Source organism: Girardinichthys multiradiatus, chromosome 19 (assembly GCF_021462225.1).
Source record: "Girardinichthys multiradiatus isolate DD_20200921_A chromosome 19, DD_fGirMul_XY1, whole genome shotgun sequence".
NCBI classification, from domain to species: Eukaryota; Metazoa; Chordata; class Actinopteri; order Cyprinodontiformes; family Goodeidae; genus Girardinichthys; species Girardinichthys multiradiatus.
This window is the reverse complement of record NC_061811.1, coordinates 41,277,784-41,294,987: the sequence shown is the minus strand read 5'-3', so window position 1 is coordinate 41,294,987 and position 17,204 is coordinate 41,277,784. Positions and strand designations below refer to the sequence as shown.

The window sequence follows — 17,204 nt, the reverse complement described above, 5'->3', positions numbered from 1 at the left end:
CCGACCTGACTGCTGTCCAGAAGGCCACTATTGACACCCTCAAGCAAGAGGGTAAGACACAGAAAGAAATTTCTGAACGAATAGGCTGTTCCCAGAGTGCTGTATCAAGGCACCTCAGTGGGAAGTCTGTGGGAAGGAAAAAGTGTGGCAGAAAACGCTGCACAACGAGAAGAGGTGACCGGACCCTGAGGAAGATTCTGGAGAAGGGCCGATTCCAGACCTTGGGGGACCTGCGGAAGCAGTGGACTGAGTCTGGAGTAGAAACATCCAGAGCCACCGTACACAGGCGTGTGCAGGAAATGGGCTACAGGTGCCGCATTCCCCAGGTCAAGCCACTTTTGAACCAGAAACAGCGGCAGAAGCGCCTGACCTGGGCTACAGAGAAGCAGGACTGGACTGTTGCTCAGTGGTCCAAAGTACTTTTTCGGATGAAAGCAAATTCTGCATGTCATTCGGAAATCAAGGTGCCAGAGTCTGGAGGAAGACTGGGGAGAAGGAAATGCCAAAATGCCAGAAGTCCAGTGTCAAGTACCCACAGTCAGTGATGGTCTGGGGTGCCGTGTCAGCTGCTGGTGTTGGTCCACTGTGTTTTATCAAGGGCAGGGTCAATGCAGCTAGCTATCAGGATATTCTGGAGCACTTCATGCTTCCCTCTGCTGAAAAGCTTTATGGAGATGAAGATTTCATTTTTCAGCACGACCTGGTACCTGCTCACAGTGCCAAAACCACTGGTAAATGGTTTACTGACCATGGTATCACTGTGCTCAATTGGCCTGCCAACTCTCCTGACCTGAACCCCATAGAGAATCTGTGGGATATTGTGAAGAGAACGTTGAGAGACTCAAGACCCAACACTCTGGATGAGCTAAAGGCCGCTATCGAAGCATCCTGGGCCTCCATAAGACCTCAGCAGTGCCACAGGCTGATTGCCTCCATGCCACGCCGCATTGAAGCAGTCATTTCTGCAAAAGGATTCCCGACCAAGTATTGAGTGCATAACTGTACATGATTATTTGAAGGTTGACGTTTTTTGTATTAAAAACACTTTTCTTTTATTGGTTGGATGAAATATGCTAATTTTGTGAGATAGGAATTTTGGGTTTTCATGAGCTGTATGCCAAAATCATCCGTATTAAGACAATAAAAGACCTGAAATATTTCAGTTAGTGTGCAATGAATCTAAAATATATGAATGTTAAATTTTCGTCATGACATTATGGAAAATAATGAACTTTATCACAATATGCTAATATTTTGAGAAGGACCTGTATATATATATTATAAGCGCTGTGCACGAGGAAAAACACCACAATGATACAGAAAATCAAACACAGTAAAACAAATCAAATGACATTAAAAATCCTTGGGAGTTTACTGGTAAGAACTGGTTCTAATCCAATCATTCTAATAGAGGTAATTAGCTCATTAAGTCCTCTGTGGTAAGGAATTCATCCTGTGCTAGAAGAAAAATGATCATATTAATCCTTGAGGTCGCTGGTATGAGGCAGCTGTGGTCCCATCATTCAAATAGTAACAGTCATGGGCACTCACTGAAGTCTAAGTAGAGAAGCTGGGTCACTGGTAGGTCCAAACTTTTTAAATACTAATGTTTGGCTTTCATTGGTATATAATTGTTGTAATACAATCCTTCTAAGAAATCTAAAAATATCTGGTCATTGGTGTAAAAACAGCTGCAGTCAAATTTTCAGATACTAATAATATTTGGCTTTTGCTGGTAATCCTTCTGAGAAATCTGAAAATCTATGAAAAGTAATGAAATCACACATTTAGGTAAAGTAAGATAAGTGGAAAAAAATCAGATTTCAGACTCTATTCTTAGGATAATACAGTCTGAAGTAGTACAAAAAAACCACAGCAGGGCTAAGCAACACCTTTAACTTCATAACTTCAGTACCAGTAAAAGCAATATATTATGAGCATCTGAAAATGTGGATTAAAGCTGTTTTGTAACAGTGACTCAGCTTCCCTGGTTAGAATTCAGTGGAATGATGAGACTATTAGATTTCTCAGAAGGATTCATAGATTTTTAGATTTCTTAGAAGGATTGCGGTATCATTTGATGTGTTTTTCTGTGTCTGTATCTCTGTTTATTTTGTTTGTGATTGTATTGTAATTGTATGCACAGCGCTTTGAGTGTCTTGTTACTGAAAAGCGCTATATAAATAAACTTACTGTCATGAATAATGTCTGATCCCTCCCCCAGTCAAGTCATGTCACAGTATAGGAGACTGTGGCTCAGTAGGAAGAGTAGTTGTCTTGCAATCAGAAGGTTGTGGGTTTGATTCCAGCTTCCTCCTGCCATATGTCGATGTGCCCCTGGGCAAGGCACTTAACCTCAAGTTGCCTACTGATCTGCATATCAGTGTGTGAGCGTTAGTGAGTGCAATTGGGTGAATGTGGCTCTAGTGTAAAGCGCTTTGAGTGGTCTGTATGACTGGAAAAGTGCTATATATGTTCAGTCCATTTACAGTTTATCATCTCCTCATTGTTTCTCCCCTCCCGTCACAGAAAACATTAATCAGCGTCATGCCACTCACCTGTTCTCTTCAGTACTTAAGGTCTACTCTCCCACAGCTTCAGTGCCAGATTTATGAACAGTTTTTGCCAAGTAGTTGTCCAGCATTCATGTCTCTTCTGGCCTGCCTCGTTACGATCCTGCTTCTGGTTTTTGTTCTCACGTCTCCTGCCTCAGCCCTTGTTGGACTTGTTCAGTCATCTGACTCACGGATCTCGACCTTTGCCTGTTCTCCCCGACCACGAGTTAAGTCTGCTCCTCCTAACCTGGTTATGCTTTCTGATCTTTTGTGTATGACCCCCGCCCGTACCACGGATTTTCCCCAAACCTCCAAGTCTCTCCGGAGTAAACTCCGTGAACACGGAAGTAACGTTGTACTTCATCCTATGCTGTCCACGTCATTCAGGAGTTCGTTCCGGACCAAGCGCTCTCTGCAAAGATTAGTGGCTTCATTCAAAGTTAATTCTGCTCCTCAGTTCAATCCAGCCACTAACCTAATCCTCTCCTGCTTAGAGCTCCGGATTCCCTTGACGTGTGTGTCCAGATCCTGCTTCCTGTTTGTTAATAACACTTTTAGAACTATTCAGGTGTCTGGCAATGTTGCGAAACTCGTTTTGCCACACATTACATTAAATCTGGCGACAAGGAGTTTCACGCCGACACCTGAAACACTAGCAGGAATCTGTTTTGAGCTTTCAAAGTCTAAACCAGAAGCAGTTTGCTATGCTTCATCCAAGTTTGATTTCTGGAGTTATCCTCTGACACCATCTTCTGGTCTGCCCAAGTCATCACGACCAGCGTTAATGGCTTCCAGAGAGCCCAGACTCAACCCTCCTGAAGCATTTAATGGAGACTCCAGTCAGTGTCATTCCTTCCTAACACAATGTGAAATCCAGTTTGAATTACAGCCATCAGATTTTCCTTCTGAACGTTCCAAGGTGGCCTATGTTGTGTCTCTGCTATCTGGTCGGGCTAAGTTGTGGGGTACGGCAAAGAGACTCCCTTTTTTGTTATAAATACGTGGATTTTGCTCATGAACTAATGCGAGTTTTTAGTCCACTCCTCCCACAGAAAGTGGCAACCAGGGGACTTCTGAAACTAAAACAAGGCAACCGCAGAGTCACACACCTGATTATTGATTTCCACACCCTGGCAGCAGATAGCAAGTGGAATGAGAAGGCATTGAAAGATATCTTTTGGCAAGCATTGAGTGAGAATATAAAGGATGAACTGGCAACCCGAGACCCCCCATCATCTCTCAGAGAGCTGGAGGACCTAGCAACCAGGATTGATTTATGGTTACACAAACGTCAAAGAGAGGTGAGACAGACCACTACTACCTTGTCCACTCGTCTTCCTTCCAGAGAACCGTCTCCTGGTCTTGTACAAAGTCCATATCCTTTAAGCCCTATGTCCACGGAGGTATCCATGCACATCGGAAGATCCAGGTTGTCACAACAGGAGAGGCTGAGGAGGAGTCAAGAGGGTCTCTGTTTTTATTGTGGAGCTTCTGGTCACCAAGTTTCTACCTGCCCTCTAAAGACCAAACCTTCCGGCAGCAGAACCCATAGGCTAAGAGCAGCAGCCTCATCCCAGGAGCCACGTCTACCTCGTCTCAGCGCCAAGCTCCAAGTTAATGGTAAGGAGTTTTTTGTTAAAGCTTTTATTGACTCAGGCACTGACACAGAGTTTATTGATCATAACGTTGCTGTTTCTCTGGGCATACAGATGCATCCCACAGTTAGGCCCCGCAGTGTGTTGGCCCTGGATGGTCATGCCCTTAACCAGTCCTGTTTGCAAACCCAGGAGGTTCGTTTGTGCTTAGGGGGTAACCATGTGGAGTCCTTGAGGTTCTTGACCATAAATTCACCAGATGTGCCCATAGTTTTAGGATCCACTTGGCTACGTAAACATAACTCCAACATCGATTGGAGGAGCAGCAACATTCTGGGTTGGTCTGACCAATGTCTGACGAGTTGTTTGCAATCAGCTAAGAGTCAAATAACTACTATTCAATTCAATTCAGTTTGATTTATATAGCGCCAATTCACAACACATGTTATCTCAAGGCACTTCACAACAGTCAGGTACATACATTCCTGTCATGATGCGGTTTTGGTGAGGACCAATATGCAGACAAGGGCTTGGATGCAGCTTTTCAAAAACAGTCTTCAGCTTTATTTTAAAAAATTCCAAAAAAAGGCAAAAATGAAAACACTGCAGGTACAGAAATCAGTAATCCAAAAACTTACATGTGCACTCCTTGCAGGAACGAAGCAAACATAAAACAAAGTCCTGGTCTAGCGAGCGGGCAGAACAGAGTGAAGATGAACAACAACAAGGAACCAGCAGGGAACAAAGAGCACAGACCAATTCAAATACAACAGGATGTGAGAGGAGAACAAAGGACAGATAATCAAAAAACACAGAACAGGCAAGGAGACAGGGAGGCTGAAGGGACAGGTGGAACAGATTAACCAATAAGGAGAAACACAAACCCAAGCAGAACAGGAGACTACGGTAAAATAACCAAAACATAAGAAATCTAGAATAACCAGAAGATAGAAGAAACAGAGGAATCTGGAAGGAACAGGAAAAACAACAGAACCTAAGGCCTAAGAAAAAGGGGACCATAAAGAATGGCTGACTACAAAAGCAAACACTGAAAGAATAAACTGAGAATGAAACAGGAGAAATGATGACTAGAATAAAAGTAAACAGTAACTAAAGCTAACCTGTTAAAGGAGGAACTGGATAATAAAGATAAACAGAAGAAACAGAGCTAAGAGGGACCATGAATGTAAAGGGAACAAAAACTGAGTAATTAACAACTAAAAGAGGAAAACTAATGATGAGAGGAGAACAGACAGGGAGGCAAAAGGAAACCAGAATTGTCAGAACACAAAAAGCGATGAACAAGAAAACAAAACTTCAAACAAGAGCATCCAGTAAAACAAAACACCAAACCACAAACAAAGTCCAAAATCTCACATCCTGACACATTCCAATTAATCGTAACCATTGAACAGTGCAGTAAGAGTTAGTTATTTATTCAAATTGGATAAAAAAAATTTCTATCTAAGGAAACCCAGCAGATTGCATCCAGTCAGTGATTGCAGCATTCACTCCTCCTGGATGAGCATGTAGAGACAGTGGACAGTCACTGGTGTTGACTTTGCAGCAATCCCTCATACTGAGCATGCATGTAGCGACAGTGGAGAGGAAAAACTCCCTTTTAACAGGAAGAAACCTCCAGCAGAACCAGAACCAGGCTCAGTATGAGCGGCCATCTGCCACGACCGACTGGGGGTTTGAGAGAACAGAGCAGAGACACAAAGAGAACAAAGAAGCACTGATCCAGCAGTACTTTCTATGGGAAGGAAAAGTAAATGTTAATGGATGTAGCTCCTTTAGTCGTTTCACCTAGAAAGAAAGAACAGATAAACTCTGAGCCAGTTTTCAAGGTTAGAGACTGAAAAAGAGCACATAGAGTTAGTTACAGTTAAGCTCAGTCAATTGCCATGGCTAGCACAGATAAAGGGTTAAACACTAAAAGACAGGGCTATGTGGATCATCTGTAGAGGGTGAGCATTAAGTTGTTGCCAGCAGAAGCTTGGACGATGCCCCTCTCCAGAAATGTGTCACAGGTAGACACAGAGTCAGGCCAGATGTAGCTTCTAGGAAGAGAAAAGAGAGAACAAAGTTAAAAGCTGAAATAACAGCAAATAATGCAACATTGGAGAGTAGTGAGAATGTAGCGAAGAGGGTGAAAGTGGTCATTATGTGCTCCAGAAGCCTAAGCCTATAGAAGCATAACTACAGATAGTTTCAGTTCAGATTATTAAGTTAAACGGCACTTATTTAAAAACATGTCGTCTCAAGGCACCCCACAAAGGGTCCCACTGATGGTCATTGTTATACTAAAAACCACAATGATTGGGATACCTCTCTCTGTCAGATTGACCATAACCATTGGAAAACAGAATCGGTCATACAAGTAGCAGAAATGGAGGGTGTGTTTGCACCTCAACCATAACTGAGCCAGTTTAGGCTAAACCTGACTCCCCCTTACTCCAACCAACAGGGAGGGATGAAGGCTCCCTCCCTGATAACCCACTCTAACTATAAGCTTTATCAAAACTGGAAGCTGGTTCCACAGGAGAGGAGCCTGATAACTAAAGGATCTGCCTCGCATTCTACTTCTAGAGACTCTAGGAACCACCAGGAAACCTGCAGTGTGAGAAGTGCTCTGTTAGGAACATATGAAACAATCAGATCTCTGATGTATGATGGAGCTAGATCATTAAGGGCTTTATATGTGAAGAGGAGAATTTTAAATTCTATTCTGGATTTAACATGGAGCCAATGAAGGGAAGCTGAAATAGGAGAAATATGATCTATCTTTTTAATTTTCATCAGAACTCTTGCTGCAGCATTTTGAATCAGCTGAAGAGTTTTAACTGCATTTTGTGGACATCCTGATAGTAAAGAATTACAATAGTCCAGCCTTGAAGTAACAAATGCATGGACTAGTTTTTCAGTGTCACTCCTGGACAGGATATTTCTAATTTTGGCAATGTTCCAGAGGTGAAAGAAGGAAATCCTAGAAACCTGTTTAATATGGGATTTAAATGACATGTCCTGGTCAAAAGTAACACCAAGGTTTTTTACTTTATTACCGGAGGTCAATTTAATGCCATCCAGGTTAAGTGATTGACTAAGCAGTTTCTTTTTTAAGGACTCCGGACAACTTCTGTCTTGTCTGAATTTAGAAGCAAAAAATTTAAAGTCATCCAAGTTTTTATATCTTCAAGATATGCTTGTAGTCTATCTAACTGGTTGGGTTCATCAGGATTTGTGGATAAGTAAAGCTGAGTATCAGCAGCGTAACAGTGAACATTTATCCTATGCTGCCTGATAATTTGACCTATTGGAAGCATATACAGGTCCTTCTCAAGAAATTATCATATTGTGATAAAGTTCATTATTTTCCATAATGTAATGATGAAAATTTAACATTCATATATTTTAGATTCATTGCACACTAACTGAAATATTTCAGGTCTTTTATTGTCTTAATACGGATGATTTTGGCATACAGCTCATGAAAACCCAAAATTCCTATCTCACAAAATTAGCATATCATTAAAAGGGTCTCTAAACGAGCTATGAACCTAATCATCTGAATCAACGAGTTAACTCTAAACACCTGCAAAAGATTCCTGAGGCCTTTAAAACTCCCAGCCTGGTTCATCGCTCAAAACCCCAATCATGGGTAAGACTGCCGACCTGACTGCTGTCCAGAAGGCCACTAGTGACACCCTCAAGCAAGAGGGTAAGACACAGAAAGAAATTTCTGAACGAATAGGCTGTTCCCAGAGTGCTGTATCAAGGCACCTCAGTGGGAAGTCTGTGGGAAGGAATAAGTGTGGCAGAAAACGCTGCACAACGAGAAGAGGTGACCGGACCCTGAGGAAGATTGTGGAGAAGGGCCGATTCCAGACCTTGGGGGACCTGCGGAAGCAGTGGACTGAGTCTGGAGTAGAAACATCCAGAGCCACCGTACACAGGCGTGTGCAGGAAATGGGCTACAGGTGCCACATTCCCCAGGTCAAGCCACTTTTGAACCAGAAACAGCGGCAGAAGCGCCTGACCTGGGCTACTGAGAAGCAGCACTGGACTGTTGCTCAGTGGTCCAAAGTACTTTTTTCGGATGAAAGCAAATTCTGCATGTCATTCGGAAATCAAGGTGCCAGAGTCTGGAGGAAGACTGGGGAGAAGGAAATGCCAAAATGCCATAAGTCCAGTGTCAAGTACCCACAGTCAGTGATGGTCTGGGGTGCCGTGTCAGCTGCTGGTGTTGGTCCACTGTGTTTTATCAAGGGCAGGGTCAATGCAGCTAGCTATCAGGAGATTTTGGAGCACTTCATGCTTCCATCTGCTGAAAAGCTTTATGGAGATGAAGATTTCATTTTTCAGCACGACCTGGCACCTGCTCACAGTGCCAAAACCACTGGTAAATGGTTTACTGACCATGGTATCACTGTGCTCAATTGGCCTGCCAACTCTCCTGACCTGAACCCCATAGAGAATCTGTGGGATATTGTGAAGAGAACGTTGAGAGACTCAAGACCCAACACTCTGGATGAGCTAAAGGCCGCTATCGAAGCATCCTGGGCCTCCATAAGACCTCAGTAGTGCCACAGGCTGATTGCCTCCATGCCACGCCGCATTGAAGCAGTCATTTCTGCCAAAGGATTCCCGACCAAGTATTGAGTGCATAACTGTACATGATTATTTGAAGGTTGACGTTTTTTGTATTAAAAACACTTTTCTTTTATTGGTCGGATGAAATATGCTAATTTTGTGAGATAGGAATTTTGGGTTTTCATGAGCTGTATGCCAAAATTATCCGTATTAAGACAATAAAAGACCTGAAATATTTCAGTTAGTGTGCAATGAATCTAAAATATATGAATGTTAAATTTTCATCATGACATTATGGAAAATAATGAACTTTATCACAATATGCTAATATTTTGAGAAGGACCTGTATATTCTCTAAGTTAGATCTCCGTAATGCTTACCATCTGGCCAGGATCCGCCAGGGGAAGACGGCTTTCAAGACGCCGTTAGGCCATTTTGAATACTTGGTCATGCCCTTTGGACTATGTAATGCTCCTTCTGTGTTCCGGGCTTTAGTCCAGGCGGTGCCTGACTCTTGCAAATCATTACAGTGTTTTTTTGGGTTTTGCAAATTTTTCAGACATTTCATTAAGGATTATAGTTTCATTGCTGCACCTCTGACTGCACTAACTTACTCTAAGTCCTCATTTTCCTGGTCATCTGAAGCCGAAGCAGCTTTCCAAGCTCTCAAAGAAAAGTTCTCCCAAGCCCCCATCTTAGTCCATCCGGATTCCTCAAGACAGTTCATCCTGGAGGTTGACGCCTCTGACATTGGAGTCGGGGCGGTGTTATCACAGAACTCAGAAGATGGGAGACTTCATCCTTGTGCTTTTTTTCCCCTGCAGGTTCAGTAATACAGAGAGAAACTATGACATGGGTGACAGAGAACTGATAGGAATTAAACTGGCCCTTGAGGAGTGGCGCCACTGGCTTGAGGGAGCTGAGCATTCCATCCAAGTCTGGACTGATCATAAGAACTTGGCCTACCTCCAGTCAGCTAAAAGACTTGAGACCACGCCAGTCTCGGTGGTCTTTATTTTTCTCTCGTTTTGACTTATGCATTTCTTTCAGACCCGGACCTAAGAACACTAAGCCGGATGTCCTCTCCAGACAGTTTGCCACTGATGATTCCGTGAAGGAAAAAGCTCCCATCCTGCCACCCAGTTTGAACTATTGAAGCACTCAGGTGGGAGATGGAGGACACTGTTCTTAGGGCCCAACAACAAGAACCTGACCCTGGCAATAGACCGCCAAACCGCATCTACAGGTCCTTCTCAAAATATTAGCATGTTGTGATAAAGTTCATTATTTTCCATAATGTACTGATGAAAATTTAACATTCATATATTTTAGATTCATTACACACTAACTGAAATATTTCAGGTCTTTTATTGTCTTAATACGGATGATTGTGGCATACAGCTCATGAAAACCCAAAATTCCTATCTCACAAAATTAGCATATTTCATCTGACCAATAAAAGAAAAGTGTTTTTAATACAAAAAACGTCAACCTTCAAATGATCATGTATAGTTATGCACTCAATACTTGGTCGGGAATCCTTTGGCAGAAATAACTGCTTCAATGCGGCGTGGCATGGAGGCAATCAGCCTGTGGCACAGCTGAGGTCTTATGGAGGCCCAGGATGCTTCGATAGCGGCCTTTAGCTCATCCAGAGTGTTGGGTCTTGAGTCTCTCAACGTTCTCTTCACAATATCCCACAGATTCTCTATGGGGTTCAGGTCAGGAGAGTTGGCAGGCCAATTGAGTACAGCGATACCATGGTCAGTAAACCATTTACCAGTGGTTTTGACACTGTGAGCAGGTGCCAGGTCGTGCTGAAAAATGAAATCTTCATCTCCATAAAGCTTTTCAGCAGATGGAAGCATGAAGTGCTCCAAAATCTCCTGATAGCTAGCTGCATTGACCCTGCCCTTCATAAAACACAGTGGACCAACACCAGCAGCTGACACGGCACCCCAGACCATCACTGACTGTGGGTACTTGACACTGGACTAATGGCATTTTGACATTTCCTTCTCCCCAGTCTTCCTCCAGACTCTGGCACCTTGATTTCCGAATGACATGCAGAATTTGCTTTCATCCAAAAAAAGTACTTTGGACCACTGAGCAACAGTCCAGTGCTGCTTCTCTGTAGCCCAGGTCAGGCGCTTCTGCCGCTGTTTCTGGTTCAAAAGTGGCTTGACCTGGGGAATGCGGCACCTGTAGCCCATTTCCTGCACACGCCTGTGCACGGTGGCTCTGGATGTTTCTACTCCAGACTCAGTCCACTGCTTCCGCAGGTCCCCCAAGGTCTGGAATCGGCCCTTCTCCACAATCTTCCTCAGGGTCCGGTCACCTCTTCTCGTTGTGCAGCGTTTTCTGCCACACTTTTTCCTTCCCACAGACTTCCCACTGAGGTGCCTTGATACAGCACTCTGGGAACAGCCTATTCGTTCAGAAATGTCTTTCTGTGTCTTACCCTCTTGCTTGAGGGTGTCAATAGTGGCCTTCTGGACAGCAGTCAGGTCGGCAGTCTTACCCATGATTGGGGTTTTGAGTGATGAACCAGGCTGGGAGTTTTAAAGGCCTCAGGAATCTTTTGCAGGTGTTTAGAGTTAACTCGTTGATTCAGATGATTAGGTTCATAGCTCGTTTAGAGACCCTTTTAATGATATGCTAATTTTGTGAGATAGGAATTTTGGGTTTTCATGAGCTGTATGGGATGGGGCAACAAAAGACTGGGAAAGTTGAGAAATGCTCAAAAACACCTGTTTGGAACATTCCACAGGTGAACAGATTAATTGGAAACGGCTGAATGTCATGATTGGGTTTTCTTCTTTTAAGTGTGTCCTGTCCGGCAGAGTAGCACTCAGAATTGTTGTCTGAGTGCCAAGACAAAGCCCAACAGATTTACTTTCACAAGTAGGGCATCACAGCTAACGCTATAAAGCGCAGCTATGTATTTATAGAAAATAAACTTTATTAGTGTTGTAAATATAGATCTGAGAATATTATTTAATAAGTAATATTAATATTTTATCAAATAATATTTTGGTCTGTTAAGGGTTGTCCTGTGAATACCAGCCCCATTAAGGCGATGGTATTAGAACAAAATAGAAAGGTGTGAGCCAAGCTCTGACATTATTGAACAGCATAAACTCTGCACACACATGGAATGAATTCACACAATTTCTTAAAATACAAGAATTTATTAACAAAAATAAGTCAACTCAAAGTCAAACATATTTCAATCAACTCTTTACTTTGCTAAAACAATCCAACTAAACTACCAAGCAGAATTAAAGAATAATGAAGACTAATGGGCTATGTACAATATAAACAAGTTGATTAAAGATGATTGGAAATCATGACCAAAAAGAGTGATGCAACATTACCATGCAATGTTTATGTTTGAGAACCAAGGATTATCTTGAAGAATCTGGAAATGAAGTTAAATTAGTCTTGGAACTATGGTTTCCAACTCCTTGGTAAATAAATAAGGGACACCTCCTGGTAAGGCCATCCAACCCCACTGTCTGCACCTCTACCAGCCTGGTGATTTTTTTCACCCTTTTTCTTTGTGTGAAATAACTTTGGAAACATTGGACTCGAACCCAAGTTTAATTCGATGCACGTTTTTGACTGATACAAATATCCATGGAAAAACAATTATTCAGCAATTTATAAAATAATTTATTCTTCGTGCAAAATAAAATTACCAGACTAAAATAAATACCCTTCTAAAATAAATAAACCACTCTTGAAAAGACCTCCGTCCTGCTTAACTTAAAACAATATAAAATAGCTTAACAGTATAATGCAAAACATTTTCGTAATAGTGCATTTAGTGCAAACAAAAAGTCTGTAGAAAAGTTGTAAACATAAACACTAGTGCCTTAAAGGCCATGACTGTACAGGTGTAGTAAAAAAAATATTGAACTTGTGAAATAAAACGTGCAATGCTAAATCATGTGGAAACAACCTATTTTTTCCATTTGGATTTCTTTTGAGCTCTTGCTGCTGCAAGGAGTTGTTTGTTTTTCAGGACTACCGAGTAAAACTCTGAGCAGGACATTTCATTATTTAGCCTGACAATTAGCTCACTTCTAATTAATTCAGTAGAACATTTGTTCCTCACATCAGTCCACTTATTTTTCATGAGGGAGTAAATCCTTTCCACAAACCCAGTAGAAGAAGGGATGCTGAGGACAAAGGATACAATAGCCTGGATGTTGGGGATGTCAGCTGCCTGAAGAACTTGCATCCACCTCTCTGCTGTTCCACTGGACTGCCACTTCGCCTTTTCCCGAGAGACTGTAGTGAGGCGCTCTAGTAGGCAGTTTGCAGTAACACATTCCTCATAAAGCTCATCCATAGACAGGTTTAACCTGCAAAAAGGGTGAAAAGTTGTATGAACTTAGTCATAAGGGGCACATACCAGGTCATGTACAGTGGTAAAAAATGGAATAAATACATTTTATATATTTATAATTGTGTATAATATTTCAACAACTTATTGAAATTACTTTATTAATAATCATATATATACATATACATTTTATATATATATATATAAATATGAATGATGTGTAAAAGATTGCATGTGTATTCTGTAAACTAAATTTAAGATAATGTATTTATTTGTATTATCTATCAATTGTATTGCTTTGTTTATAACCATCCATAACATTAAAACATGGTTTATCACTGCAACAGCAATTGTTATATTTTTACCTGCCAACCAGGCGAAGCCTTCTGGTGATCTTCTCCATGTCATCAAAGGAGATGTTCCCAGATGTTAGAGAGAGGGGCTGCAGGAGAAAGAGCCAGTTTTCCTCTGAGAAGTCAAACCATTTCTGGATGTAACTGATGGCAGTGTTTAAGAAGGCTGTAAACTCCTGCCTGGCAACATCAGCATCAGATGGCGCTGAAGCTTCTGTCTTGTTAGGTACCCGTAGAACCCATCATCTCTTCTCTGAATTAATCTTCTCAGAAAAGAGTCCATGATGGAATAGAGGTCAACAGATGTAGTCACATTCTTCTCCAACATTTTCACCTTCTCTTCAAACAGAGACATGACATTATTACAGAAGAGGAGGTACACTTCAACAATGTCTGCCTCTTGTTCAACTCCATCAGCATCTTCTGTCAACCTCAGCAATGCTTTCAGGTGCCTTGGACAGTCCTCACCAATGCTGATGAGATATGACTTAAGTGGGACCCAGTTCTGTAGCAGGCGGGTGATTGCAGGGTTGAGTGACAGCCATCTCGTCACCACATGGCGCAGGATTTCATGGAATTCAACCTCACAGAATTCAGAGACGTTTTTTAGGGACTCTCTTCTTTTGGCAGAGGTGGAAAAGAAACTGTATACCTTGAGGACAACATTTTCCACATCTACTGAGAGCTTGTCTAAAGCTTTTTTCATGGTGTTATGGATGATATGTGCATGGCAGTTTCCACAAAGGATCTCACTGTTGGCATCTCTCAATTTTGTGAAGACAGAGTTGTGGATTCCATAATTGACATTTGTGTTGTCAGCACTGAATGCAGAAACATGATCTAGGGAGAGACCCACGTTTTCAAGAGAGCTTTGTATCATTTTGACTATTCCCTCAGCAGACTCATCTGGATTCTCAACAAAATCTATTACTTTGTTCACCACCCCATTCTCTGACGTGAAAAACTGCACAGCTAAGGGAAACATCTTCCAATTTCCCTTATTTGAGGCATCTGTGTGAAGAGAGAAGTGGAGAAGGTTTCCACCATTTTTCAATTTTTTGATCACCTCCTCAATTGCATTTGGGGACAGGACATCGGTGACCACTGCCTCAGCCTTCGTCCTGCCACAGGACATCTTCTTTGCAATGCTGGTGTCATTCATTGTTCGGACAATCAGCTTCAGTGCACAGTCAGCTGAGTTGTAACTTAAACCATGCTTCACAGTATGGTATATATGTGCTACCTCTGCAGCAGTCACCTGTAAATAATATTAAATAAATCTTATAGTATATGTTAATCTTTATTTATCTTTCAAGTCCTCTTATTAATCACATTAAAATATCATGTATTTAGCCTTAAATGCTCATATTCATAACATTTCCGCATAACATTGAAAATATTATTTTTTTTTATATACCACATCTGCCTCTGGTGTTGCCTGGTGGCGAACAAACTGGTCAAGGGTCCCCCTGGTTCTGTTGTCTCTCATGTTTCTTGTGTGTCCAATACTAGAAGCGTGCTGTTTAACATCCAACTGTCCACCATGGGCTACAGAAAAAGTGCGCCGGCAGACGGTGCAGTGGGCTTTTTAGCTATTATTGTGCACGCTTTCCAGCCACGCCTATTCTTTTTCCCACTCGACTCTGTATTTTTGTAGCCTTTTCTTTTTTTGTCTGGGAGGAGTGGTCAGGTTACTGCTTGAAGCTGAACTTCCTGCAGTGTTTGTTACTTGTGAATACCTGCCGGCCGAATCCATGCTGCTCTGTTGTCGTCTTACGTTTTCCGGCACCTATCCTAAGCTACGGTACCCGCTGGCCAATGAGATGAGCCGAAATATGTATCGTCATATTCCTGCGTTATGGTTCTGTCAGCTCATTGGTCACAGAGCAGGATATGGCTGGTTATGAATTTACCATAATGTTAAATATAAAGCACCCCATCATTTATTAATTCCATTGACATTTTAGTGAAGATTTTTGATCCACCTAATAATACTGGACTTCGTGCGTCCCGTTTCAGCTCAATACGGGACGCGTACCTTTTATTCTAAATACGGGACGATTCCGTTTTTCAAGGAACGGTTGGCAACCCTACTTGGAACTAACTTAGGCAATAATCAGCAACATTTAGACAACCCTTCACAATGCAAGATCAGATAAAATAATATCTTAATAAAATAATATTTTAAATAATGATCTGCTGAATAAAACCACACTTCTGGATGACCAATTCTCAACAGTGTCTAACTAGCTGCCTTTATTTATTAAAATAATATTTGAAGAAATATTATTAAGAGAGTATTTTGGAAAAGAGCCAAATCTTCCTGGAGAAATGGGCTTAATGGTGTCTACCCAGTTATCAAATCTAGTAAATGATGTTCAGGGACTATTATTGACTAGCTTGAAAACCATCAACCTTTCTGTTGAATAGTTGCTATCTGTAGCACCCACGTGTTCTCTACCGGTTAGCCGTTAAGCTAACCAAGAAGTGGATAGCTTAGCACCAGAATCAGCACACACCTTTAAAAATACCATGGTTAACAAAAGGGTTAAAAATGCATAAGCGCGGACGGCGCATTATGAGCAATGTTCTGTTTAAAACCACCCTCTAAATGAAGTTTATCTTAACTTTAAAACATACAAAGAACACCAACCGGCACGCGCTGTAGCTAGCCTACTAGCGCTAAGATAGCCGGATTTCACAAAAACAAAACTTCATAGAATGAAAACGTTCCGATTATTTCATCCTAAATCTGTCTCTATATTATTCTGCCCAAACACTTAACCTCATGAATTGTGGTGAGGAATGTTGTCCAAGTGACGAAGGTTGAAGAGATATCCACCGTGAACGAAGGTTAGCTTCCCGCTAACCTCCAGCTGTGGATGAAGAACGAACGTTGTCCGCTGCAGTCTTCCTTCCGAACTGCGTCTTAGCCGGGGCTCCTCTCGAACACCGCTTGTGTCTGCGGGGCTTTGCATATGATCGATGATCGTATGGCTTTGGATCCAGTTAAATTTTATGTCTTTTTACCAGCAAAAGACATCAGCGCGCTTTGTTCCCTCCTATCAAAAAGGAAAAGGGGAGAGAAGGAGAAAAGAAAGAAGGATGAAGAGACTACAAGATAACATCCTGCTTGCTTCTAAACCTAAAGAAAATTGTTAATATTACCAGTTTTATTTACCAAAAATGCAAAATGTATTTACTGGTAAATATGGCTCAATATAGAACATATGTGTATCTGTTAACACCTGAATCTTAACACTTGTGGGTATGAATGTGAGCGCACATGTATATACAAGGTTTCTCCATAAAAATATGCAATAGTGAGTGTGAGGAGCTACAGACCTTCCCCCCTGGACCCGGGACAGATACGGAGGAGATCCAAGCCACAGACATCCAAAGACCTCCCAGAGCACAGGAACCCCAGGAGAACCACCGCCGGGACTACTGCAGAGGCAAGTCACAGGAGAACCACCCAGCAGCCACACTGCAGAAGCCCCAGGGAGCTGCAGCGACCAGCCCACAGATCCAGCCATGGACCCAAAGACCCAAGACCCCGGGGGGACATATCATTAAGTAGAGGCCTGACAGAACCCAAGGGTCCAGGTCCCGGCAAGCAGCCACTGGGAGTGAGCCAGCACACACCAAAGCACCCAGCCCCGGATACCGAGAACCACAAGTACACTGGCGGGCAGAGACACCAGCCACTGGCAGAGAGTGTGGCGGGGAGAAAATAGGCCCCCCATTTGATGATTAC

The 17,204-nt window shown here is 42.2% G+C and overlaps 1 protein-coding gene across 1 annotated transcript; it reads right to left on the bottom strand.

Moving 5' to 3' along the window:
- Positions 1–12,767: 12,767 nt before the first annotated feature.
- On the bottom strand, positions 12,768–16,489 carry LOC124855884. The gene is made up of 3 exons (XM_047346010.1): positions 16,233–16,489; positions 13,460–14,705; positions 12,768–13,113 (listed from the first exon to the last, which is right to left on the bottom strand). The coding sequence occupies exon 2, from the start codon at positions 14,607–14,609 to the stop codon at positions 13,605–13,607; it is 1,005 nt and encodes a 334-aa protein (XP_047201966.1). The 5' UTR covers positions 14,610–14,705; positions 16,233–16,489; the 3' UTR covers positions 12,768–13,113; positions 13,460–13,604.
- Positions 16,490–17,204: the final 715 nt, after the last annotated feature.